Raw genomic sequence first — 26,121 nt, forward strand, 5'->3', positions numbered from 1 at the left:
AATTCTAGCACTAGACCTCTTCTGTAAATCTAAAGTTGTAACCTGTAAAGGCTTTGTAAATGTTGCCTATGGATACTAAAATGTACTTCGTTTGTTGCTGTTGCTTGGGCATGCCCAATTTTAAAGCGTGACATGTTTGGTATCTATTTACTCGGCGTAACATCAGTTTTTATATTTTATTAAAAAAATTGGCTTATGTATTGTGTTTTTTTGCATTACAATTCAGAAAAGTGTATTTTTTCCCAAAATGCGCAAATAATGTGTGTTAAAAAAAATTGCTAAACCCACCAATTTATTTTCTAGGGTCTCTGCTTTAGAAAAATGTATATAATGCTTTGGGGTTCTAAGTAATTTTCTAGCAAAAAATACTGATTGTTACATGTGAACAAAAAAGTGTCAGGAAGAGCCTGGTCTGGAAGCATTTCCGTTGTAGGTACTCCTGGCGTAGCTTCACACTCATTGACCAAACCATAAGAATGAATTGGATTCCTTTCATGTTGCCTTTTTTGTAACTTAAGGCACACAATATTAGAATACTCACATAAAAGTCTGAGACTTTGCAGGTGGTCGGGGGGATATCTGCAAGGGGTGAAACTCTGTCTTTAATCCGCACGTCTGTATTTCCAGCGAGAGCTTTTGAAGCTGAGCCCAGCGGCCTTTTGAAGGAAGATTTAAGCCTCCGTGAGCCCACTCATTCCACCCATGTGGAGATGTCCTCCAGTGCCTCTTCAGCCACCCGGCCTCCATCAAGCACAGCCGAGCCCATGTTTATTAACGAGCAGCCCACAGCCATGGTGGAAGCCCCTCGCCGTGCCAAGGTGAGAATAATTTCTTTAAGTCTTGATTAATAATTGCACTTCATTTTGCAAGTTTGCTATCACTGTGATCTAGCATGGCCGGCGCATCATTGCTCGGTGCGGCGCAGGGTTCCTTCGACTCCATCGTGGGTTCATTAAGTATATTCTGGCAGACATGATAAGCTGGTGGAAAGAAGGCGGATTAATATTGAAAAAGTTTCTCCAGGCAAAATCAGTCAGGAGCTGATGTCTTGGATATATAATAAAGGTCTTTTGTTCTTATCGGTGGATGGTGAGGCTCGGGACGCAGCATGCAATCTCCCACAATGCCATCTGCCTCACAAGAGAACTAAAATATTTAGCAGAACGATGGTGACTTATTCAACGGGAAGGAAAAAATATTTTTGAATGTGCAGCCAAGAGGCAGAATAACGGAGACCTACAGCAATTCAGGGTTTCTATCATTTCTTGTTCGTTTGTTTTGGTTCTAGGACCCCCTCTCTCCTATAATACAAAATGAAATGTGGCCAAGCGGTACACCTTTACATTATACAGCACTGTACCTTGTCACTTCCTCCAGGTTGAAGGACGGTCAGTATCATTCGATCTGCTTCTTATGTGCCGAGCCCTGCTCTCTGGAGGGAGAGGGGAGTCACTGATGCCCTGTGGGGGAAGAAGGGGGCACTGGTGCTTGGGGAGGTTAAGGCAGGGGGCATTTGTGTTCAGTAGGGGGTCTATGATGTCAGTGTGGGGACAATGGTGTCAGTGGGGGTCATTGGTGTTCAGTGGGGTTCAATGATATCCGTAAAGGGACATTGGTGTCAGTCGTTGTCATCTGTGTCAGTGGGGGTCATTGGTGTTAGCGGGGAATCTTTGGTGTCAGGGGGGGCATTGGTGTCAGCAGGGGTCATTCATATCAGTAGGGGTCATTGATACTAGAAGGTCCAGCTGGGGTCTTTGTTGTCAGTAAAAATTCTGGATGAACCCTCTGCACGCTGCTATATACCCTTTCCAGCAAACTATGCAATGAAAGACAGGGATTTTTAGTTCACGCATATTGCAATACATGTTTAAGCTGGCCAGCTGCGTCAAAGTAATCCCTCTTACAGCCAGTTCTACACTCCTCTGCCACTGCAAATGCTAAGTGGACACCATGCCAACATGGGGCATAAAGACACAAGATGGGAGAGAGCTACTAGGTTCAGGTCTGGTCATTGACCTGCATTTATTTCTTGTCGAACATTTGTGTTTGTGGGGGTCATTTGCAGTGGCAGCTGGTGCTCAATATTTGAGTGGGGTGACAAACAAACCCCCCCCTCGCACCACCGTCAACACCACCACACCCCCAACCCCCCACCATGGGTCCGGAGGCTGCGATCGGAGGCCTTACTGTAAAGAGGCAGATGGGATCTGAGACAAGCCGAGATCAGCTTGACGAGGGAAGAGGGTTTCTCCTCCCGGCCCAAGGGAAAGTGGGTCCTGAGACTCCCTGGCCAATCGGGTCTCAGGACCAGCTTCCTGATTGGCCGAGAGGAGAATCAGGAAGACAATAGCAAATATTAATTCACTATTGTCACACAACTGGGTGGGCTCAGGGCGCAGTGCTCTGTGCCCCAGCCAAGTCCACCTTTTTTTTAAGCCAATTAGAGCCTCTGGCTCTAATCATGTTGGAATCCATGTGTCCGGTGCCTGCATGTAGATCAGGGGTTGGATTAGGGGGGCAGTGCTCCTGCACCCCTAATGGACTGACTGCCACTGGTCATTTGTATCAGTAGGGGTCATTGATGCCAGTGGGGAACATGGGGATTCAGTGGGAGACAATGGTGTCAGCAGGGAATATTGGCATTCAGTGGGTGTCATTTGTGCCAGGGGGGGACATTGGTGTCAGTGAAGGTCACTGCAATCAGTAGGGATCATTGATGTCATTGGGGAACATTGGTGTACAGTTGGATTGACAGATGTCAGTGAAGGACAATGGTTTTCAGTGGGTGGACATTGGACTCTGACATTGAACTCTGCGTCCTGTATAGCTGCCTCCCTCTGATAGAACTATAGTACAGGAGATCACATTGCCTGACAGAGCAGCAAAGAAGCAAAAGATGGGTGCAGGAATGAACATTCCAGTATCCCACCAGCAGCAGGTCACAGCTCAGATCTGCAAGATGGTGGGATTTTATTAAAAATCCGGGACAGTCCAGCGAAACCCGGGACAGTCAAGTGGAATCTAGAACAGTCCAATGGTATCTGGGACAGTCCAACAGAATCCGGGACAGTCCAGCAGAATACGGGACTGTTCTGAGACATGGTTCTAGCCACATCTGTGTTCTAAGATGTCACATTTCCATTTCTGGTGGTATAAATCAGCACTGTGCTACCCAAATGTATGGCATGCAGCTGTGTCTGTACCATGCTCTTCTAGAAGCTCATAAACATTACAGCTCAGACACAAACAGTCCATAGAAATATTGTTTCAGTCCCTGACATTGAGTTTCATTTGATGCTTTGCAGTCTGGGAAGAAAGGAGGGGAGGTGATGCCAACACTGGATATGACCCTGTTTGACTGGACGGATTATGAAGATCTGAAGCCTGACACCTGGCCATCACCAAAAAAAGGTAAATAAAGGGGCAGAGAGAGGAGGAGGGGAAACATGGGCTGTAATTACCTCTATACCCGCAGTGATGGAAACTGGCTCCTCCTTTCTATTGCTAGCATGTTTTAATATTTAATCAAACTAGCAAATCCTGAAAGTTGAACTCCATGATAAGCAAACATTGTCTAAAAACAAATGTTTTGTATATTCTTATTGAATCTTGGTGTAATTTGTGTATTTCTTCCAGATCTGTGTATAGATCCATTGTGAGACTATCCCTCTGTGCAGGAGCTTCCAGTAATAAAGACTGGTCACTACTCTCTCCTTGTGCACGGTGACTGGTCTTGTCTCCACCAAATGCTTGGAGATAGAAAAAAGCGCTGTCTCCTTACTAGCTGCGTGGTTGGGTGACCATGGGGGGGGGGGGGGGGGGGAGTTAAAAAAAACGGAAGTGAGACATTTGTGAATTATCCAATCATGTGTCTAAAGTTTAAAAAAAAAAATCCACATCCCTGTCTATTGTTATTTAAACAGGGAAAAAGGAAAAATCTGACTTTTGAGGCACAACATATGTCTAAAAACTTCAATTTATTTAGTCTCAAATAAAAAGGATCTTTTGTATATATATATCCGTACAATCTATCATAGAATGTTTAAATGTAATACAAACATAAAAACACCAGTGAGATACAGCAATACATTATGTCAGAACAAAATTAATTTCTTGTGGCCAACGCGTTTCACTAACTTGATCCACTACTTCAGGAGCCAATAGAGTGCTTATTTGCACAATAATCCTAAAATGTATTAACAGGATTGTACATTTTGTACCATTTTGTCAGTTTCTGTTTAGATTATTGTGCGAATAAGCACTCTAACAACTCCTGAAGAAGTGAATCAAGTCCATGAAACACATCGGGCCACAAGGAATTAATTTTGTTCTGACAGAATATATTTCTGTATTGCACTGGTGTTTTTGTATTTCTATTACATTTGAACATTCTATGATACATTATATGGATATATACAAAAATCCTTTTTTATAACTATTTGACTTTTTATGACTATTTGATTGTTTTTAGATATGTTGTGCCTCAAAAGTCACAGTTTTCTTTTTTTCCCTCTTTATATCCAATCATCTGAATAGCAAATCCATGTTTACTTACCTCATATGCACATGATTGGATAGTTAAAGTATATATTTATTGTGTAAATAATCTCAACTACTTTAGTAAATTGTTCTCATCAGCTCAAGATCTGGCAGCCAATCACGGTTCGGGTTAAAGTAGTCAGATCAATGAAAGCTGATTTCTAATTGGTTGATGCACAGCATGCTACTGTTTGTGTATACAGTATATACAATGCATAATTTCTGACTGTTACATTGTTTAACAGGTAAACAAAGAGAAAAGCTGAATGCGACTGCAGTGGCTGAGGAAGAGCCATGTGATCACCATCTAGACTGTCTCCCAGGTAAAGCGCACTCCTACATTGTTATAAAATAATGAGTAGACATGTGCACACAAAAAATTGTTTTGTTTTGTTTCTTTACGTTTCCGTTGATTCGTAACGATTCGTAATTTCGTAAGACGCGAGTTTTCATATTCGGACTTCGTAACAGTTATATTTTCTTTGATACGAAATGATTTGTAATTCCGTAATTATTCATTTTGTTAGATAATAATTTTCATTTATTCTGTACACTACTCCTAATTTAGTAATTGTTACTTTTGTGTGATTGCCGTTTTCGTTGATTCGTACTTTCGTAGGAAATAAAGAGTAATAATCCTATGTTTGCTTTTCTAATAAGTCCTGTACTTACTCCAGTCCACTCCCTCAGTCACAAGACCGGACTCAGTCTCCTCCTCAACCGAATCTAAAAAGATTCAGGAATGCAATGTGACTCAGACACAAAACGGATAAGCTGATTGGCTAAAGATATTAAGTAAGATACATCACTCACTAATACACTGCCCATTCGAAAGAACGATTCGAGAACACTAAATTACGAACAAATGACATTACTAACATACATATTAACCACTTCAGCCGGGGAAGGATTTACCCCCTTCCTGACCAGAGCACTTTTTGCGATTCTGCACTGCGTCGCTTTAACTGACAATTGCGCGGCCGTGCGACGTGGCTCCTAAACAAATTTGACGTCCTTTTTTTACCACAAATAGAGCTTTCTTTTGGTGGTATTTGATCACCCCTGCGGTTTTTATTTGTTGCGCTATAAACAAAAAAAGAGTGACAATTTTGAAAAAAACGCATTATTTTTTACATTTTGCTATAATAAATATCCTCCAACAATATACAAAAAACATTTATTAAAAAATGTATTAATTTATTTATTAAAAAATTTTTTTTTATCAGTTTAGGCAGATACGTATTCTTCTACATATTTTTGGTAAAAAAAAAAAAATCGCAATAAGAGATTATTAGGTGGTTTGCGCAAAAGTTATAGCGTTTAAAAAATGGGGATAGGCGATTTTTATTGTGACTACGACATTATGGCGGACACATCGGACATTTTTGACACATTTTTGGGACCATTGTCATTCATACAAGAATCAGTGCTATACAAATTCCTGAGTAAATGACAATGGGAGTGAAGGGGTTAACCACTAGGTGGCAGTGTAGGGATTAAGTGTGTCCTAGGGGAGTGTTTCTAACTGTGGGGGGCGTGGCTGCGTGTGACATGTCACTGATTTCTGCTCCGATCACAGGGAGCAGAGATCAGTGACACTGTCACCAGGCAGAACTGGGAGATGCTTGTTTACATTAGCATCTCCCCGTTCTTCCTCCCCGTGAGGCGATCGCGGGTATCCCCACGGCGATCGAGTCTGCGGGACTCACGACCCGACTCACGGAGCTGGCCGCCTTTCAAAGGGCAATGTACAGGTACGTGATTCTGCCTGTACGAGCCCTTCTGCCGACGTATATCGGCGTGAGGCAGTCAGCAATCTGTTAAGATACACTTACACTGTCCATGCAAAAGAACGATTCAAGAACACGAAAAAACGAAAATTACGAACACACAAATGAAAATACGAGCATATGAAATTATGAACAAAGTATTGAAAATACGAAATGTAAATAATTTATTATAGATGTCATTTTCTTTCTTTTACTGTTTCAGAGTTTGTATTTTCGCGTGTTCGTTATTTTGCTTATTCGTAATTTTCGTATTTTGGTTCTTTCAGCTATTCGGATGTTCAAATTGATCCAAACGTACGAATACTAACAAATTTGTACAAAATCTATTCTTTATGAAACAAATCACACATGTCTAATAATGAGGTTGATTTACTAAAGGCAAATAGACTGTGCACTTTGCCTTAATTTAGTAAAGCTTCAGTTTGCAAAGAATAGCCAATCACATGCAAGAAAAAAAAAAAACATTTTTGCTTGCGCATGATTGGATGATGGAAGTCAGCAGAGCTCTCCCTCATTCACTAAGCTCTGGAGCAATTGCACTTGCAGAGTGCCCAGTGTATCTGCCTTTAGTAAATCAACCCCAATGTCTGTTCCTCCACACAGGAGTCATCGATGAACAGATCCAACATTTCACAGAGCTACATCATGCTGTGTATGTGTCCTGTTATGTCCTGTAGCTATGACATGACTATAGAAAGCACTGGCCACACAAAGGTTCCATATGAGCACCCGACAATTCTCTGAAAGGACTGTTTTTATTTTTTTATTTTTTATTACAGGTTTTATAAAACCACTTCGGATTTAAATCATGTAGTCGGTTTAAATATGAACAATCATTAGTAAAGTTAAATCTGCTTATATTCTTCCTTTTCCCCCTCATCAACATGCTAATGAAATTTTTTATTTTTTTTTGGAGATGTGTCCAGCGCCTGCATGTAGTTAGTTATTTTTTCCGGAAACCTGGGCACTTTTATGGGCTGCCGTGCCCACGCAAACGCGACCCGCAAAAATGCTAAGGTGTGAACCTAGCATTATACTAATTTAAAAATGCAGCGATTTAGATATTGAATGAAAGGTTTAGCACTGGGAAATCCTTTTATGAAGATAAAATGTGCATTTTATATACAGTGCCTTGCGAAAGTATTCGGCCCCCTTGAACTTTTCAACCTTTTGCCACATTTCAGGCTTCAAACATAAAGATATAAAATTTTTCATTTTTGTGAAGAATCACCAACAAGTGGGACACAATTGTGAAGTGGAACGAAATCTATTGGATAATTTAAACTTTTTTAGCAAATAAAAAACTGAAAAGTGGTGCGTGCAAAATTATTCGGCCCCTTTACTTTCAGTGCAGCAAACTCACTCCAGAAGTTCAGCGAGGATCTCTGAATGATCCAATGTTGTCCTAAATGACTGATGGTGATAAATAGAATCCACCTGTGTGTAATCAAGTCTCTGTATAAATGCACCTGCTCTGTGATAGTCTCAGGGTTCTGTTGAAAGCGCAGAGAGCATCATGAAGACCAATGAACACACCAGGCAGGTCCGTAATACTGTTGTGGAGAAGGTTAAAGCCGGATTTGGATACAAAAAGATTTCCCAAGCTTTAAACATCCCAAGGAGCACTGTGCAAGCGATCATTTTGAAATGGAAGGAGTATCAGACCACTGCAAATCTACCAAGACCTGGCCGTCCCTCTAAACTTTCAGCTCAGACAAGGAGAAGACTGATCAGAGATGCAGCCAAGAGGCCCATGATCACTCTGGATGAACTACGGAAACGATATGTTTGGCGTAAAAGCAACACAGCTCATCACCCTCAACACACCATCCCCACTGTCAAACATGGTGGTGGCAGCATCATGGTTTGGGCCTGCTTTTCTTCAGCAGGGACAGGGAAGATGGTTAAAATTGAGGGAAAGATGGATGCAGCCAAATACAGGACCATTCTGGATGAAAACCTGTTGGAGTCTGCAAAAGACCTGAAACTGGGACGGAGATTTATCTTCCAACAAGACAATGATCCCAAACATACAGCAAAATCTACAAAGGAATGGTTCACAAATAAACGTATCCAGGTGTTAGAATGGCCAAGTCAAAGTCCAGACCTGAATCCAATCGAGAATCTGTGGAAAGAGCTGAAAACTGCTGTTCACAAACGCTCTCCATCCAACCTCACTGAGCTCGAGCTGTTTTGCAAGGAAGAATGGGCAAGAATTTCAGTCTCTCGATGTGCAAAACTGATAGAGACATATCCCAAGCGACTTGCAGCTGTAATCGCAGCAAAAGGTGGCTCTACAAAGTATTAATGCAAGGGGGCCGAATAATTTTGCACGCCCCACTTTTCATTTTTTTTATTAGTTAAAAAAGTTTCAAAAATCCAATAGATTTCGTTCCACTTCACAATTGTGTCCCACTTGTTGGTGATTCTTCACAAAAAATAAAAATTTTATATCTTTATGTTTGAAGCCTGAAATGTGGCAAAAGGTTGAAAAGTTCAAGGGGGCCGAATACTTTTTTGGTAATAATCACATAGCTACTTGCAATGATCACATGCTAAAAATCTGACATGCTGGTTGTACCCAAGCTGATTGATGGATGTACTTGGGTACCATCAGCCTCCCATAGATGGATCGAATCTCAGCCAGTCCCTGCTGAACCGGTCGAGATTCGATTCGTCTATGGCAGCCTTTAGATTTTTGTAGACATTTGTAGAAAAAAAAAAAAGCTTGTCAGAACTTTCTTTCTTGAGTCAACTAATTTCATCAAAAACCCTTAAAATATCATCCAAATCTTCTATTCAAATGGAATCCCAGACTGGTTTTATTACAATACGTGCAATATTTTAAATAGGAAAATCACATTCACAGTCATTGACACCTACCTTCTAAATGTTCTCACCACTACAGTAAAAAACGATCATCAAACTGATCCCAGTAACCATTCTGCCCTGTACACACGGTCGGACAGACCGACCAGAAAATCCGTCAGATTTTTTCAGACGGATTGTGGCCGAAACTTGCGTTGCATACACGCGGTCGGACAAAGTTGTCGGAATTTCCAATCGTTCTGAACGAGGTGACGTCAAACACATACATTGGGACTATAAACGGGCCAGTAGCCAATAGCTTTTGTCTCTTAGTTTATTCTGAGCATGCGTGCCACTTTGTCCATTGGAATTGTTTACACACGATCGGCATTTATGCTATGTTGTGGGAAAATTTTTGCTCCTGCTCTCAAACTTTAGGCGTCGGAAAATCTGATGGAAAAAGTGCGATGGAGCCACACAGTTGGATTTTCCGACAACATGATCCGATCGCACAAATCCGACCGTGTGTACAGGGTATTAGGGAATTTAACAAATGTTTAAAAAATAATAATTCTGCTGGTGTATGGCCAGCTTTAGGCATTGTAGAGTGAACTGTCAGTGTTCCCAGTCTGGGCTGTATACATATTGTACTGACAGCATTTGTCACTATTATTTCCAGGATCGTGCTGTGATTTGCGGGAACACCTCTGCAAACCGCACAACCGCGGCCTCAACAACAAGTGTTATGATGACTGCATGTGCACGGAAGGTAAGTCAGGCTCTCCAGGGTCACCTTAGTCCCATTTTGCTGTCTGAAATCAATTGACTTCATTTCTCCCAGTTCCATTTAATACCTTTCTTCTCTACTTTTCATAATTATTCACTGTGTGGTGTCCTCGCCCTGCCCAATTCTGCTGTTATCAATGGATGCCACTGTACAGAACCAACATCATAACTGGACTAAATATTATGGAAGAGCCCTGAGGCCATCATAAAAAAAATTCAAAAATACAGAATTATGTTTTTGAAAAAAATAATAATTCAGAATTCTGAGTTTGAAAGTCAGAATTCTAAGTTTGAAAGTCAGAATTCTGAGATTTGAAGTCCCCAGGGCTCTTCCATAAGATATAGAGAAATAATGCGCTTAGTATATAAAGTGAATTAATTAAAAATAGATGGTTAAATTGACAGCAGCGCTCACACAGTACATAGCAACATCCAAATTATTATAAAAAAATGTGTTGCACTGTCTTGTGAAATACAATTGAATATATAAATCAAAAATAAAATAACATAAAAATCACAAATAAACATATGAGACACCAAAGTCTATAACGTGATACTGTACAAAGTCCTTGAATTCAGTGCAACACCCAGTGCTTAGACAGATGAGGCAAAATTGTCTTCTTACCAGAGCCAAAGACCTATGAAGGTCTATATTCGCATCTGTGAGCTTTATTACCCCTCGCATTAGGTTAGTAGCAGCTAGAGTCTTTTTGTTTGGGGGGGAGCAGCAAAAAAAAACACCCCCCGCAGCACCTCAAGCCCCCACCCCCTCGCTGTTTGCCAGTCCACCGGCACTTGCCCTACCTAGGCGGCAGGCACATTGGGCCACACCGGGGATTGGGCAGCGGCAGGCACATCGGGCAGCGGCGGGGATCGGACATCGGTAGGCAGGGATGGGGATTGGACATTGGCAGGGGGGTCGGGGCATCGGCAGACAGCAGGCTGTGGCAGGCATTTGGCAGCAGCTCCTGGGTCTTCTCCTCCTCACTGTGCGTCTCCTCCCCTACTCTTAAGTCAGTGATGGCGAACCTTGGCACCCCAGATGTTTTGGAACTACATTTCCCATAATGCTCAACTACACTGCAGAGTGCATGAGCATCATGGGAAATGTAGTTCGAAAACATCTGGGGTGCCAAGGTTCGCCATCACTGTCCTAGGTCATCCAATAGGATCGCCTGTCCTTTCAGGCAATCGAGTGATGGGTATCAGATCCACTGGCCGATTGGCCTGGAGGAGGATCAGTGTTGCAACAGCAAATATTTATTTGCTGTTGCAACACACCTGGGTGGGCTCCAGATGCAATGCTCTGCACACCGAGCCCATCCTATTTTGAAGCCTAGTAGAGCCTATGGCTCTAATCAGGTGCTTAAAAAAATCACGCCACCTCGCCCACCCCTGCCATGGGAATTCATGTGCCCAACATTCTGAAATTGTCCAGGCACATGGATAGGGAGGGTGGTGGATAGGGGAGGCGGCGCCCACAATAGACGGGCTGATCCTGTGTTTAGTGCAGGTCATCTTAGCTTGTCCAGCCTTCTCGTGGGTGAAAACAAGCCAGAGGGTAACCAACCATTGATCAAAAAACTCATTGCGCAGCTTCCAGAATTAAACTGGGCAATTTATTAAAAATCTACTTACAACAAAACTGTAGTCACAGGCATTTGGAAATATACCCATCCTTACACTCTCATGAGCGTCCCGACATCACATTTCCAGCCCTGTCAACGTACGTTTCGTCTGAATAGACATTTTCTGTGATGGGCTAATGCCTTACAGAATGCCTCACAGAAAACGTCTATTCAGACAAACAGTATTTCAGTAGGGTAGGAAATAGTGGTGACGTCAGGACGCTCATGAGAGTGTTAGGATGGGTATATTACCAAATGCCTGTGATTACAATTTTGTTGTAAGTAGATTTTTAATAAATTGCCCGTTTTTAATCTGGATACTGCGCCATTAGTTTTCCATTTCTCATATGATCAATGGTTGGATCGGCCTCTGTGCCCTGTGGTTATTATCTCTGGCTCGTTTTCACCAACGGTCCCCCACAAGGAGGTTGGACAAGCTAAGATGACCTGCACCTAATGTGAGGGGTAATAAAGCTCACAGATGCGAATATAGACCTTGATAGGTCATTGGATCTGGTGAGAAGACAGTTTTGCCTCATCGGTCTAAGCACTGGGTGCTGCACTGAATTCAATGACTTTGCACATTATCACTTTATGGACTTCGGTGTCTTATATATTTATTTGTGATTTTTTTTTTTATTTTTTTTTTTATTTATATATTCAATTGTATTTCACAACATTTTTTCATTTTTCTCATACAAGCCTCCAGCCTTTCTTCTAAATGCAATTTATATGTGCGTGTTTAGATCTCGGGAAAATAGCAGGGTTTTTTTTTGTAGGGGGGTGGCTGGATACAAATAGATGTAGTGCAGAAACACGTATAAGGATTTCAGTGGGACTTTTAAGCTCCCTAAACACATTGCAATCCGCTTGTACATTCTCTTTTAGATCTTTAATGTAGTGTGAGGGAACGGTTTGATTGGTAGGCCTTCCTTTTTTACATCATTTTGGTAAATCAAAAGTTGATTGCAGGGGTCAAGTCCTGGGGAAAAAAGTGTGGGAACTCCCACCCAAGATCCACCCCCCCACCAAAAAAAAAAAAAAAATGATGGGACACTATTCCTCCGACTGCCACTCTATACACCTAAGCTAGCTGTGGGGGCTATCTTACCAAAGAAACACGTGTGTGTGTGTGTCACTTCACTCAGCAGAGCCACTAGGTACTCACGAGTCTGCTGTTCCTGGCCGCCATAGTCGCCACCGCATCAGTACAGGCTACAGCAACTTCCAATCCAGTCCTCACGTCGGCACCTGGCCCTCTCTCTTCACAGCTCTGCCTTTGCAATTTGTAGAGTGCGCCAATGCTGGGACAAGATCATCCAGTGCCCAGGGCAAACTCCTCACCCCCATATGCCCCCTTCTATCACAAATACCTCCCCCTTTAGCACAAATCCTCACTCCCCATATCCCACCTACAACATAAATCCACAAATTCTCTTACCTCCAATCCCCCCTCTCAGCACAGACCCCTGTCCCCTCCGTCTCCCCCTAGCAACAAAAATTCCACCTTTCAGCACAAATCCTCACCCTCATATAACCCCTCCCAGTACTAATCCCCCCTCTCAGCACAGACTCCTGTCCCCTCCGTCTCCCCCTAGCAGCAAAAATCCCACCTTTCAGCACAAATCCTCACCCTCATATAACCCCTTCCAGGACTAATTCCCCTTCTCAGCACAAACCCTTGCCTTCACCTTCTTTCCTAGCACACATCCTCCCCCATCTCCCCATCCCAGCATAAATTCTCCCTTTCATCACAAATCCTCTCATCTCCCCCTTCTCGGCATAAATTCTCTCTCTCATCACAAATCCTCTCTCATCTCCCCCTCCCAGCATAAATCCCCCCTCTTAGCAAAAATCATCCCCCCTCTCCCCCTCCCAGCAAAAAAATTCCCCCTCTCAGCAAAAATCCCCCCCCATCTCAAACCTGTGCCTCCTTCTCTTCTCTCCCAGTACAAATCCTCCCCCATCTCCCCCTCCCAGCATATATTACCCCTCTTAGAAAAAAAAACCTCCGCCATCTCCCCCTCCCAGCAAAAATCCCCCCTCTCATCACAAATCCTCCCCCATCTCAAACCGCCTCCTTCTCTCCTCTTCCAGTACAAATCCCCCTCCCATCTCGTTCTCCTGTTCTGTAAGAGCAGCCTGATATGCTGGGACTTGTAGTGCCCTGGATTATGGGGGACTGAAGAATGGCAGCCTACTCTGCTGGGACTTATAGTGCCCTCTGTGGGGGACTGAGGATTCCTCAGTCCACCCACAGTCTAGGGCACTACAAGTCCCAACATAGGAGGCTGCCATATCTCAGCCCCAACAGAGGGCACTACAAGTTCCAGCAGAGTAGGCTGCCACCAGTCATCCAAACACAGCATGAGGAGACCGCACAGCCTTTCACCCCCATACACTTCTCCCCACTCTCCCCTTACAAAAGTGTCCTCGGCTTCTGGCTGCCCCTCTTCAGAGTCTGAGCGGCATGTCAAACTGCATGGTGGGGCAGTGGGCGGGATTTCCCCTTGTCAGACACGTCCCCCCTCCCAGACTCCGGCGCAGCAAACAAGGCTGGAGATCACTCCGGCACCGCTCACACACCTCAGTAGCTGTGGGCAGCAGCGGCCGGATCTACAGACTAGGCATCGGCAGATGCGGCTGCCGACTTCCTTCCTGCACTGTGTCCTTCTGTCCTTCACTATGCGGCGATGCTGGTCATCGGCGCTTAGTAAAGGATCGGCTCGGGCGGCTCTAGTCTGCAAAGGGAACGGCGTTCCTGCTGTGAAAAAAGTGCAGGGACGCCGTTCCCACGCGTTCCCGCAGGACTCGAGCCCTGGTTGATTGTACGAAGACTGTGCAGTCAGATTGTAAAGTATATGGCAGAGCTGGACTGGGACAGAAATTTGGCCCTGGACTTCATCCAGACCGGCCCACTTACATTTTGAGTGTCCCATCAGCACCCCCTTACATCAGAGTGTCCCATCAGCACCCCCCTTGCATCAGAGTGTCCCATCAGCAGCCCCTTTGCATCAGAGTGTCCCATCAGCAGCCCCCTTGCATCACAGTGTCCCATCAGCACCCTCTTACATCAGAGTGTCCCATCAGCAGCCCCCTTACATCAGAGTGTCCCATCAGCAGCCCCCTTACATCAGAGTGTCCCATCACCAGCCCGCTTACATCAGTGTCCCATCACCAGCCCCCTTACATCAGAGTGGCCCACTGAGCCATTGGCCCACCGGGAAACTCCCGGTAGTCCCGATGGCCAGTACATGCCTGGTATATGGTGATTCTCATGGTGCAAGTGAGTACAGACAGTTTAAGTGAAAATATATATTTCATTAGTATATAACTGGTAAAAATATTACATTTATGGCATATAATTACAACTATTTAGTTGGAGCAGTTCTCTTGATTAAATTCTCCTTCGGACGCCATGGGCATTAAATCGCCTGTCACTTTCGTCAGGTGACCAAAAGGGCAGCTCTACAAGCGCCCTGCAACCGCATGCAATGTACATGGTTGTGGCATGCTATTGAGGGGCTTAATTGGTTAAAGTAGGTGTTGAGGAGGTGATACACTGCCACCTTCACTCTTCACTGGATCACTCTTCAGAGACCAAACAGACCCTACAATACCAGGGGTTACAAAAATGACGAGATCTTATTAATGTAAATAAACTAAAATATTCAGTGTTTATGAATAAATATCCAGAAGATATCTGAGTATCTTATTAAAGAGGACTATACTCACCTGTTCTCCAGCGCTGTAATAACCGGAGCTCCCCACCAGCCGCTGCCATCCTCAGCCCAGTGGCTTTCTAGTGTTGTTTTCCAGCCATTTTAATTTGTTGTCCCAAGGTTGTAGGCAGGTGCAGTCTATTTTCGAGATACAAAAAAAGAAGAAAGGGGCGCCTCTGGGTGTAGATTTTTTTAAAAAGCAGTTTATTCACAAGTCATTCTAAAACAGAGAGATTTTGCACTCTAATTTTCCATAAAATAAGCAAGCATGTAGAATAAGAGGGGTCATCTGATTTAGTCTGTCACTTCTATTCCGGTCCGCAAGTGTCCTGTTGTCCTCTCCTAGCGTTACCACTGGTTAGTTGTTCAAGAGAAGCCGGCTCGGTGGACGCAGGGGATGTTATTCCAAAGCGAGGCTTGGTTTGCTGTGACACGCGGGTCGCGGAATTATGACGTCACGGCGGGCGACGCGTTTCCTGAGCGTTCGGGTCGAGGTGGGAGGACGACCGCGCTCTTTCATCAGGCCAATCAGCTAGTCTATTTTTGACCACTGCAGGTAGTCAAGAAAAACCTCTATGGCTCCTCTATGGTTTCCTGGGTAAATGGGGCAGCAATCCGGCTGGGTGCTGACAGCCCATGTGACTCTGGTGGCCATCTTAGGTCAGGCAGAGTCTATTTAAGACCCTGGCTTTTGGGTTTGGTGCACATTTAGCATGTGGGTTCTGTAGGGACAGGTCACCAGTCTGTCAGGTACAGTGTTAGCTGCAAGGAAAGGTTCCAGACCAGTAGGGTAAGCCTAGCCATATGCCACATCTCCTGGAAACTTCCCCACTTGGGCGCAAACTGGGCAAGCCACGTTCCACCCTTCAAGACAGATGCTGTCAACTCAGAGATCTGCTCTGCTACATGCTGTTTTTCATCCCTGAGTGTTCTCGGTCAGGTGGCCTTTCCTCCAGGCTTGTTGTGAACTGTTATACTTTGACTACATTACAATTTCTTTCTATTTCATCTAGACTGTGTGTGTTACTGCCGCCTCACCATGCTGCACCCTCCCACAAGGTGATGTCGCTCTCGCTCATGCGTGGCAGCTCAGTGAGCTTGGCATTGCTGAAATTCTACACTGAGCTGTGCGTGCACAGCTCAGTGCACAGCTCGGTGTAAAGCTTGTGTACAGCTTGCTGCACAGCTTGGTGTTCAGCTCAGTGCACAGCTCAGTGTATAGTTCAGTGTACAGCTAGGTGCACAGTTCAGTCTACAGCTTGGTGTACAGCTCGCTGCACAGCTTGGTGTTCAGCTCAGTGCACAGCTCAGTGTATAGTTCAGTGTACAGCTCGGTGCACAGCTCGGTGTACAGCTCAGTGCACAGCTCGGTGTACAGCTCAGTGTGCAGCTCAGTGTGCAGCTCAGTGTACAGTTCAGTTTGCAGCTCAGTGCGCAGCTCAGTGTGCAGCTCAGTGTACAGCTCAGTTTACAGCACGGACAGGCAGGTAAGGGAACTTTAATTCAGAAGAGTCATAAGTCTCTTCTGCATTAAAAATCCTGCCTGTCCACAATTTTTATTTTTTCATTTAAGTTCCACTTTAATTTAATATTTGAGAGGTCATCTTCCTCTGTCTCCTCAGGAAGTAAAGTTGTAAAATGTGTCTAGATACTGCTCTCCTTCCACCTCTGCAATGTTACCTTAAGGGCTAGTTTACACTTGCTTCCAAACATGGCTTCGGACGCGCTTTGTTAAAGCTCTCTGAACGCCAATCAATCAGAGCTCCTGTCACCAAATAAAATGGTTAGCTTAGGCCTAATGTACACGGGACGTTTTCACAACCTCTCCTGAATGATTTAACTTGACAGATAGTAACCCGCGTTTAAATAGTCACGTGTTTACATGCCATGTTTAGCCGTGTTTGCATTTAAAAGCGTTTGAAAAAAAAAGTTTTTTGTTTTTTTTAAATAGCCAAAAATGAAAAACGCCTGTAATGAAACGTGGCTAAACACGAGTTGCTACGTTTAGCCACGTTTGCATCTGAAACATCTGAAACTTTGGCAACTGAATGCAAAAACGCAACTGCCTAAAAACTAAATTAAACAAACCTGAGTACATGTACACATAAGATAACACTGGATGAGTTCAGGGACAGTTGAAAAAAGCATCCAACAGCCTCTGAATGTCCGTCTACCAGCAGCAGTGTACATGAAGCCTAATGGCGCGTACACACGAGCGGAATGATCGACAGAAAAAGTCAGACGGGAGCTTTTCAGCGTATATTCCGATCATGTGTATGCCCCATTGGACTTTTTACATCAAAAATTCTGACGGACCTGGAAATAGAACATGTTCTAAATATTACCGACGGAACCAATTCCTATCAGGAAAAAACCTCTTGTCTGTATGCTGTTCCAACGGACCAAAAACGACGCATGCTCTGAAGCAAGTACGAGCCAGAGGCTATTGGCTACTGGCTATTGAACTTCCTGTCGTACGTGCTGTACGTCACCGCATTCTTAACGGTGTGTATGCAAGACAGTCTCAGCAGAACTCTGACGGAATAACCTTCAGGCGGCGTACACACGCGGGGACTGTCTGCCGAAACTAAGTTCGTCAAACAGTCCGCTCAAACTTTTGAATGAACGAACACGGCCACACACGGCACTTTTTGAGCGGACAAATACGGCAAACTTTGTTCGTCGTACTAAGTCCGCGCAACTTTTGAAATGAGCGGACTCGCCCACACACGAGGCAACAGTCCGCTCATTTCGAGCGCGTGTGCAGGTAGGCGGGGCCCGCGACGGAGACGTCGCGGGCTCCGCCGCCTGGAATGGACTTAAAGGGGAACCCCAACGCCGAAAAAAATCGGCGTGGGGGTCCCCCCAAAGTCCACAACAGACCCTTGTCCGAGCACGCTACCCGGCCGGCCAGGAAAGGGGGGCGAGCGAGCGCGCCCCCCCTCCTGAGCCGTACCAGGCCGCGTGCCCTCAACATGGGGGGTGCCTTGGGGAAGGGGGGGCCGCGCGGCCCCTCCACCCCAAAGCACCTTGTCCCCATGTTGATGAGGACAAGGGCCTCTTCCCGACAACCCTGGCCGTTGGTTGTCAGGGTCTGCGGGCGGGGGGCTTATCGGAATCCGGGAGCCCCCTTTAATAAGGGGGCCCCCGGATACCAGCCCCCCACCCTATGTGAATGAGTATGGGGTACAATGTACCCCTACCCATTCACCTGTAAAATAAAAGTACCCAAAAAAAAACAACACACGAGATAAAATATTTTATTGCACAGCTTCGGGGGTCTTCCGTCTTCGGGGGTATTCTCGCCGGACTCCTCCGCTATCTTCTTGTAGCTCTTTTGCTAGCGGAGGAGTCCGGCTTTCTTCCTCCCCGCCGCCGGCCTCTTCTCCCGACTTCGGGGGTCTTGTCCCCCTCTTCGGTTCTTCTGCCGGGCCACCGCGCCTTCTTATAGCTCTTTTGCAGGCGGTGGCCCGGTCTTCTGTCGCCGCTGTCGCCGCCGCCTTCCGTTCTTGTTCTTCTTCTTGTTCTTCTCCAGGAGATGTTGACACGTAGCTCTCTCCGGCCGGAATGGCAGAGCCGCGCTGAGCGGCCACTTATATAGTGACAATGGGGCGGTGTCACATGGTATATGTCACATGGGTTGGTCACATGGTGACCCCGCCCCCTTACGATGTCATAGTCCCCATGTGACATCAACCCATGTGACCAACCCATGTGACATATACCATGTGACACCGCCCCATTGTCACTATATAAGTGGCCGCTCAGCGCGGCTCTGCCATTCCGGCCGGAGAGAGCGACGTGTCAACATCTCCTGGAGAAGAACAAGAAGAACAAGAAAAAGAACAAGAACGGAAGGCGGCGGCGACAGCGGCGACAGAAGACCGGGCCACCGCCTGCAAAAGAGCTATAAGAAGGCGCGGTGGCCCGGCAGAAGAACGGAAGGCGGCGACAGAAGAACGGAAGGCGGCGACAGAAGACCGGGCCACCGCCTGCAAAAGAGCTATAAGAAGGCGCAGTGGCCCGGCAGAAGAACGGAAGGCGGCGACAGAAGAACGGAAGGCGGCGACAGAAGACCGGGCCACCGCCTGCAAAAGAGCTATAAGAAGGCGCGGTGGCCCGGCAGAAGAACCGAAGAGGGGGACAAGACCCCCGAAGTCGGGAGAAGAGGCCGGCGGCGGGGAGGAAGAAAGCCGGACTCCTCCGCTAGCAAAAGAGCTACAAGAAGATAGCGGAGGAGTCCGGCGAGAAGACCCCCGAAGACGGAAGACCCCCGGAGCTGTGCAATAAAATATTTTATCTCGTGTGTTGTTTTTTTTTGGGTACTTTTATTTTACAGGTGAATGGGTAGGGGTACATTGTACCCCATACTCATTCACATAGGGTGGGGGGCCGGTATCCGGGGGCCCCCTTATTAAAGGGGGCTCCCGGATTCCGATAAGCCCCCCGCCCGCAGACCCCGACAACCAACGGCCAGGGTTGTCGGGAAGAGGCCCTTGTCCTCATCAACATGGGGACAAGGTGCTTTGGGGTGGAGGGGCCACGCGGCCCCCCCTTCCCCAAGGCACCCCCCATGTTGAGGGCACGCGGCCTGGTACGGCTCAGGAGGGGGGGCGCGCTCGCTCGCCCCCCTTTCCTGGCCGGCCGGGTAGCGTGCTCGGACAAGGGTCTGTTGTGGACTTTGGGGGGACCCCCACGCCGATTTTTTTCGGCGTTGGGGTTCCCCTTTAAGTCCATTCCAGGCGGCGGAGCCCGCGACGTCTCCGTCGCGGGCCCCGCCTACCTGCACACGCGCTCGAAATGAGCAGACTTCCCTCCGAGCGGGAACAGTTTGCTCATTTCGAAAGTAGCCTACACACGGGCGGACTGTTCGCTCAAACCAAGTTTCAGCGGACAGTTTTTCGGAATTTCCGAAAAACTTTGTTCGTCAAACTGTCGGCTGAAACTGTCTGCTGAAGCCCCACACACGAGCGGACTGTCCGCTGAAACACTGTTCAGCGGACAAAGTTGAGCCAACAGTCCGCGCGTGTGTACGCGGCCTCAGAGTTTATTCCAATGGGAAAACCGGTCGTGTGTATGGGGCATTACAGTCCTGTTGCTTTTGCTTGGTGCTTCCATGAGCCTTTGGTGGTGCTTCCATGAAGCTTCAGTGGAGCTTCAAGCGAGGTTTGCTATAGACTTCTAGGGAGGCTTTGAAGACACTTTGAAGAGCTACTAAAGCTACACGGGGTATAATTTTTGAAGCAAAGCAAAATCAAGGTGTAAACAGAACTGTAAGCTAACCATTTTATTTAGTGACAGGAGCTTTAACAAAGCGTGTCCGAAGCTATGTTTTGAAGCAAGTATAAACTAGCCGTTAATATGTGTTGAACCCGAAGCAAGTGTAAATAAGCCCTAACAGTCTATTGCAAACTACTTTTATCTCCCCTGATTGCATCACAATATAAGACCAAAAGAGGAATGAAAGCCTCCTGAAGTAAAACCTATACGTTCACTTTGAGCTTTTGCCAGTCCACTACATTACATAAAAATCACACTAATGTGATATCAATTCAATTGGCGGACTTTGTTGATTAAATATAGACGAGGGTGCGCAAATTAGGTAAATGTTGGGAGGACAATTAACCCCCCTGACGGTATTCCCGAGTGTGGCTCGGGGTGAGATTTTTGTACCATTAGCGGTAACCCCGAGCCACACTCGGGATTGCATCGCTGGATCCAGAAAGACATAACTTACCTTGTCTCTGGGATCCCGCGATGTATCCCCGCTGTGTACGGCGGTCGGATCTTCCGGACCTTCCGCCCCGATGCACTGTGTGACCTGGCTTCCGTTCCCTGCGAGCGTAGCGACGCAGGGAGGTGGAACCAGCGCCAAATTCAAAAAGTATAAAGCACAAACACACTGATACATTGTAATCCTATTGGATTACATTACTAAATAAAATAAAACTGACCTTAGCTTGCCCCCATTGCTTTATCCAGTGCCCCTGCCTGCAGTTTTACTATACTTTGTGTCTGGAAACTGCAGAGCGACCATGGCATCAAAAAAGCACGCCTCTACCTCAAAAGTGGCATACGACCTGTTTGAAAACAGCGACAGCGATGCAGAATCCCTTGCAGAAGTGAGTGATAGCGATTCGTGGGGAAGTTCGTCGTCAGGCACGGAAAGCGATTTTAGTGATGATCCTGCGACTTTGCCAAGTGATGTGCGGACTTGGTGCTCAATTGATTGCGGTACGGAGCATGCAGCGCCCCCAAGATTTCCATTTACTGGAACACCTGGTATCAAAGTGGATGTGGATGACAACCCATTGGCATATCTCCAACTATTTTTGACCGATGAGGTTATAGAAAAAATTGTTATGGAGACAAATCGGTACCACGAACAACAAGCTGCTACGCATCAGAGGTTTGCAAGGAGCAGAAAGTGGGAACCTGTAACCAAGGAGGACATCTGGAAGTTTCTGGGCCTCATAATTCTACAGGGAGTGGTTGGTAAACCCCTGCAGAAGTGGTACTGGACCACTAACAAATTGCTCGCAACTCCTTTTTTTGGCACCGTCATGTCGGAGTACAGATTTTCCCTTATTATGAAATATCTGCACTTTGAAAATAATGAGGAATTCGACGAGACTTCTCATCCAGCACCAAAACTAAAAAAGATTTGGGGGCTTTACCAGATGATTCAGAAAAATTTCCAGAAGACCTATATACCCGACAGAGACATCAGTATCGACGAAAGTCTGATGGCCTATAAAGGAAGACTCAGCTGGATACAGTTTATTGCGTCCAAGAGGGCACGTTTTGGAATAAAATCATTCATGCTCTGTGAATCTAGCACTGGGTACATATGGAATTCCATACTTTACACCGGGAAAGGAACCAAGTTCAAGGAGACATTCAGTAACTATGGACTGGCAACCACTTCCGTGCTTACTCTAATTGAACCACTGCTGAATCAGGGCTACTGTGTAACCACAGACAATTTTTACAGTTCTCCAGAACTCTATGAGTTCCTTTTGCAGCATAAAACAGATGCATACGGGACCGTTAGAGCTAACCGGCGTGACTTGCCACCAACCTTTGTCAATAAAAAGCTCAAGGCAGGAGAAATAGTTGCCTGGCAAAAAGGAAAAATGATGGCACTGAGATGGCGCGACAAAAAAGACGTGTGCCTAATGAGTACCATTCACAACACCTCTACTGTCATGGTACACACAAAAGGTGGAAAAGACATCATGAAGCCCCAAGTCGTGATGGACTACAACCATACTATGGGAGGTGTTGATCGTGCTGACCAGGCCATGACTTTTTACCCAGCCATGAGGAAGCAACAGAAAAAATATTATAAAAAAATCTTCAGGCACCTTCTGGAGCAGTGCCTGTGGAATGCTTTCATTCTTCTAAAAAAAAAATAGTGACAAGCCTGTTGTTCATGCGGACTTTGTTTGGAAAGTTGCCGAACTTATTTTCCTCAGGCACCAAACACCAACGTCTGTAAACAGATCTGGCCGTCGTGCTGCTGGCGTTGTGAACCCGGAACGCTTGACTGGTCGGCACTTTATGGACCACGTTCCACCAACAGAAAAGAAAGCAGCACCCACAAGGATGTGTGTCGTTTGCTGCTCGAAGCGTGACGACACTGGAAGGAAAATTCGAAAAGAAACAAGGTTCTACTGTCCTGACTGTGATGTTGGACTTTGTGCTGTACCATGTTTTAAAATTTTCCATACCAGAGACGTTTACTGAAGCAATATGACTACCAATATTGCACCCTTGTTTGACAAAAAAAAAAAAAAGTCAGTGTTTTTGATTATATTATTTACTAAAATTTATTGAATAAAAAGTATGATTATTATATTATTTTGTATTATTTACAGTTATTTATTATATTATAATTTATGATTTTGTGTTTCAAACTTTATCCTACCCGGGATGTCTACTAGACTTTGGTTTAAACAGATTTCAGTGAGTTATTCCTAAGAATTGCAGGCTTACAATATAAAACGCCAAATTTCCATTCAAAATAATGGTACCGCTTTCAGCACCTAAAATCCGAAATAATCATACCGCCAGGGAGGTTAATAAAAATAAAAAAATGGACTATTATTTCCAATAACACCCAAGGACATAATAATATATGTATTTAAACTGGCTACCAAATGAAAGCCCTATTTGTGCTCAAATTAAAAAATACAATAAAAAAGATCTATATGTTAAGGTAGGTTACGTTAAAGGGTTTAATGTGCAGAACTGAGACAATCCCAATGCGAAAAAAAATGCTCTGAATCCAGAGGATACAAATAAGAATACTTCTGCTGTGCTCTCTTTGTGAATGGATCTCTCTAGAGCAGTCTGGATAGTCGGTGTAGTAGAAGTGGCTTTCATCAGTTCTGTGTAGTAGGTTTCCAAACACAGGCGGCAATGTGGTCTGTCCTACACGTGTGTATTGTGTCAGGACATGTTTCCCAATAACAGACACGCTGTTTCCACATAGATCATTATGGTAAAGTGTCACGAGCCGGCAGTGAATGATGGCGACCCTTTCTATTAAAACGGGCTCTCAACCTTTATCAGGAACAAAGAGAACCTCTCCACTTGGTGCACCATCACAATGTGAAGCTCTGCCAATCAGGAGAACTGTCTTCTCCATGTCCTCTGCATGGTGTTGGCTATATACTCCCATGAATAAAATGACTAGAACTTCATCAAGATTGTTTTTATTACCTTTTATTTTTTTGAGGAGGTACGCACCTCCTAAATCTACTTGTAGCACTATCTACATACTGTACTTCCGTTCCCTTCTCACTTGATTTTTAGTTTTCTATTTGTGTATAAAGTGTGGTGCCTGGCAGGGGCGGACTGACAACTCATGGGGCCCCCGGGCAATAGGAGATTATGGGGCCCCTGGGCAATCAGAGATTATGGGGCCACACAGTATACACAAACACACACAGTATACAATCACACAGTATACACAGACATGTTTCTATTGGCTGAGAAGGTACTGGAGAGGTGGGGTAGCTATAATCTTGGGATTTTTAGACCAAAAGGATGTCGGTAAGGGACATTTCAGAGACAGATGTAAAAAAACAAAAACTAATTTTTACATACTGTCCCTGGTTTTACTGAGGCTGGCAACCCTGATGGGGCCCCCTAGTGGCATGGGGCCCTCGAGTAGTGCCCGAGTGGCCCAATGGTCAGTCCACCCCTGGTGCCTGGTCTCTCCAACAACCAGATGACCGTCTGTTGGCCTTGGTGAGTTCTACCATCACTGGTAGAAGAGCTGTAACATAAATGAGGATGCTTATCTTAGCTGGGTGTACATGTTTATACCATGAGCCGACTCCACTTTACAATGATCTTATCTTGGAATAAGATAAATGGTTGGCTGGCAAAATCCATATTGGATTATTGATCCCTCAACAGAGATCAATCAGGCAGGGGTGTCTGCAGGGGTCATATAGTCCAATCATTTCCGGATCTGATCATCAATAAGTGATATTTGTCTCCTGTCTATGGGCTGTGTCATGTGCCCTGATCTGCACACGGTGTACCCATCACATACAGAAGAGGGTTTTCTGAGTGCTGTGGCTGGGCATGTGACAATTACTCAAGTGTTTTTCCTTCTGGTAAATATACAGACATGCCAGAATTGTGTCTGCGGGATCCAATCACATGAGCAGCGATGATGATGGATGAAGAATTGTAAGGGGGGGGTTTATAAGAATTCTTGTTCTAGCATAAAATCAACATATTGCTTTAAAGGCTCATTCACATGGGGATGGGGGGTGGTAAAACAGTCAGTTAAACACCGGTTTTACTGCTGTTCCCAGAACCATCCACCTGAACATAGATATGCAGCTGCTCTGGGCTGTGCACATGCTGCAGTCTTGATGCTTTGCGGCCATGGCAATGGAGCCACGCAACAACCACCCTGCAGCCACGTGCAATGTATGTGGGTTGACTTTTTGAGGGTTACAACAGATGGTGAGGATATGACATTTCACCTCGTCACCGACTGTCAAATTTGGCAGTAAAAAAAACTGCGTGTGTGAACTAGCCTTTAATGCAGAGGACCCCAACCCCCGGGCCGCAGGCTGGTACGGGTCCATGGCCTGTTAGGAATTCACATAGGAATGGAGAGCTGCCAGAGTGCTTTACCTCCCCAGAGGCTGTCCGTTCCTGGCTGCGGTAGAGGACAGCGCATCACGATTCGGCACAGTGCCCAGTGATAAAATGCAGCATGTCTGCAGTGAAAATGGGACGCATAGGAAACAATTGTTTTCTGTGTGTCCTTGTTGTGACAGATGTTTTACAATGCAGTAAAAAGAAAACAGTAAAACATATTTCACTGCACACTGTGTGAATTAACACTATATCTTTTCATGTGACAACACTGAAGAAATTAAATTTTGCTACGATGTAAAGTAGTGAGTGTACAGCTTGTATAACAGTGTAAACTTGCTGTCCCCTCAAAATAACTCAACACACAGTCATTAAAGGGGTTGTAAAGTAAAAATTTTTATTTTTTTAAAATAACAAACATGTCATACTTACCTCCACTGTGCAGCTCGTTTTGCACAGAGTGGCCCCGAACCTGCTCTTCTGGGGTCCCTCGGCGGCTGTCTCTGCTTCCTCCCGCAGGTGCTTCTCACGTTAATGCGAGCTCCCTCACATGGTGAGAAGCACTGCGGGCGCGCTCCCGTGATACAGCCGGCGGCTATAGCCGCTCGCTGTATCACAAGGCCCCGCCCCCCGGCGCGCTGCGTCATTGGATGTGATTGACAGCAGCGCGAGCCAATGGCTGCGCTGCTTTCAATCCATCCACTCCAGCCAATCAGCGGC

The 26,121-nt window shown here is 45.5% G+C and overlaps 1 protein-coding gene across 4 annotated transcripts in view; it reads left to right on the plus strand.

Moving 5' to 3' along the window:
- The window catches only part of DRAXIN (dorsal inhibitory axon guidance protein), a 125,368-nt gene that overhangs the window by 91,222 nt on the left and 8,025 nt on the right, over positions 1 to 26,121 (plus strand). For all 4 annotated transcript variants that reach the window (XM_077457719.1, XM_077457718.1, XM_077457721.1 and 1 more), the window contains exons 3-6: positions 628 to 818; positions 3,306 to 3,411; positions 4,785 to 4,862; positions 9,817 to 9,906. In XM_077457719.1, coding sequence (XP_077313845.1) covers positions 628 to 818; positions 3,306 to 3,411; positions 4,785 to 4,862; positions 9,817 to 9,906 — 465 coding nt within the window. The remainder of the gene's footprint in view (positions 1 to 627; positions 819 to 3,305; positions 3,412 to 4,784; positions 4,863 to 9,816; positions 9,907 to 26,121) is intronic.

This window comes from Lithobates pipiens, unplaced genomic scaffold (genome assembly GCF_037356315.1).
Source record: "Lithobates pipiens isolate NorthernLeopardFrog02 unplaced genomic scaffold, aLitPip1_a1.2 Scaffold_27, whole genome shotgun sequence".
Taxonomy (NCBI): Eukaryota; Metazoa; Chordata; class Amphibia; order Anura; family Ranidae; genus Lithobates; species Lithobates pipiens.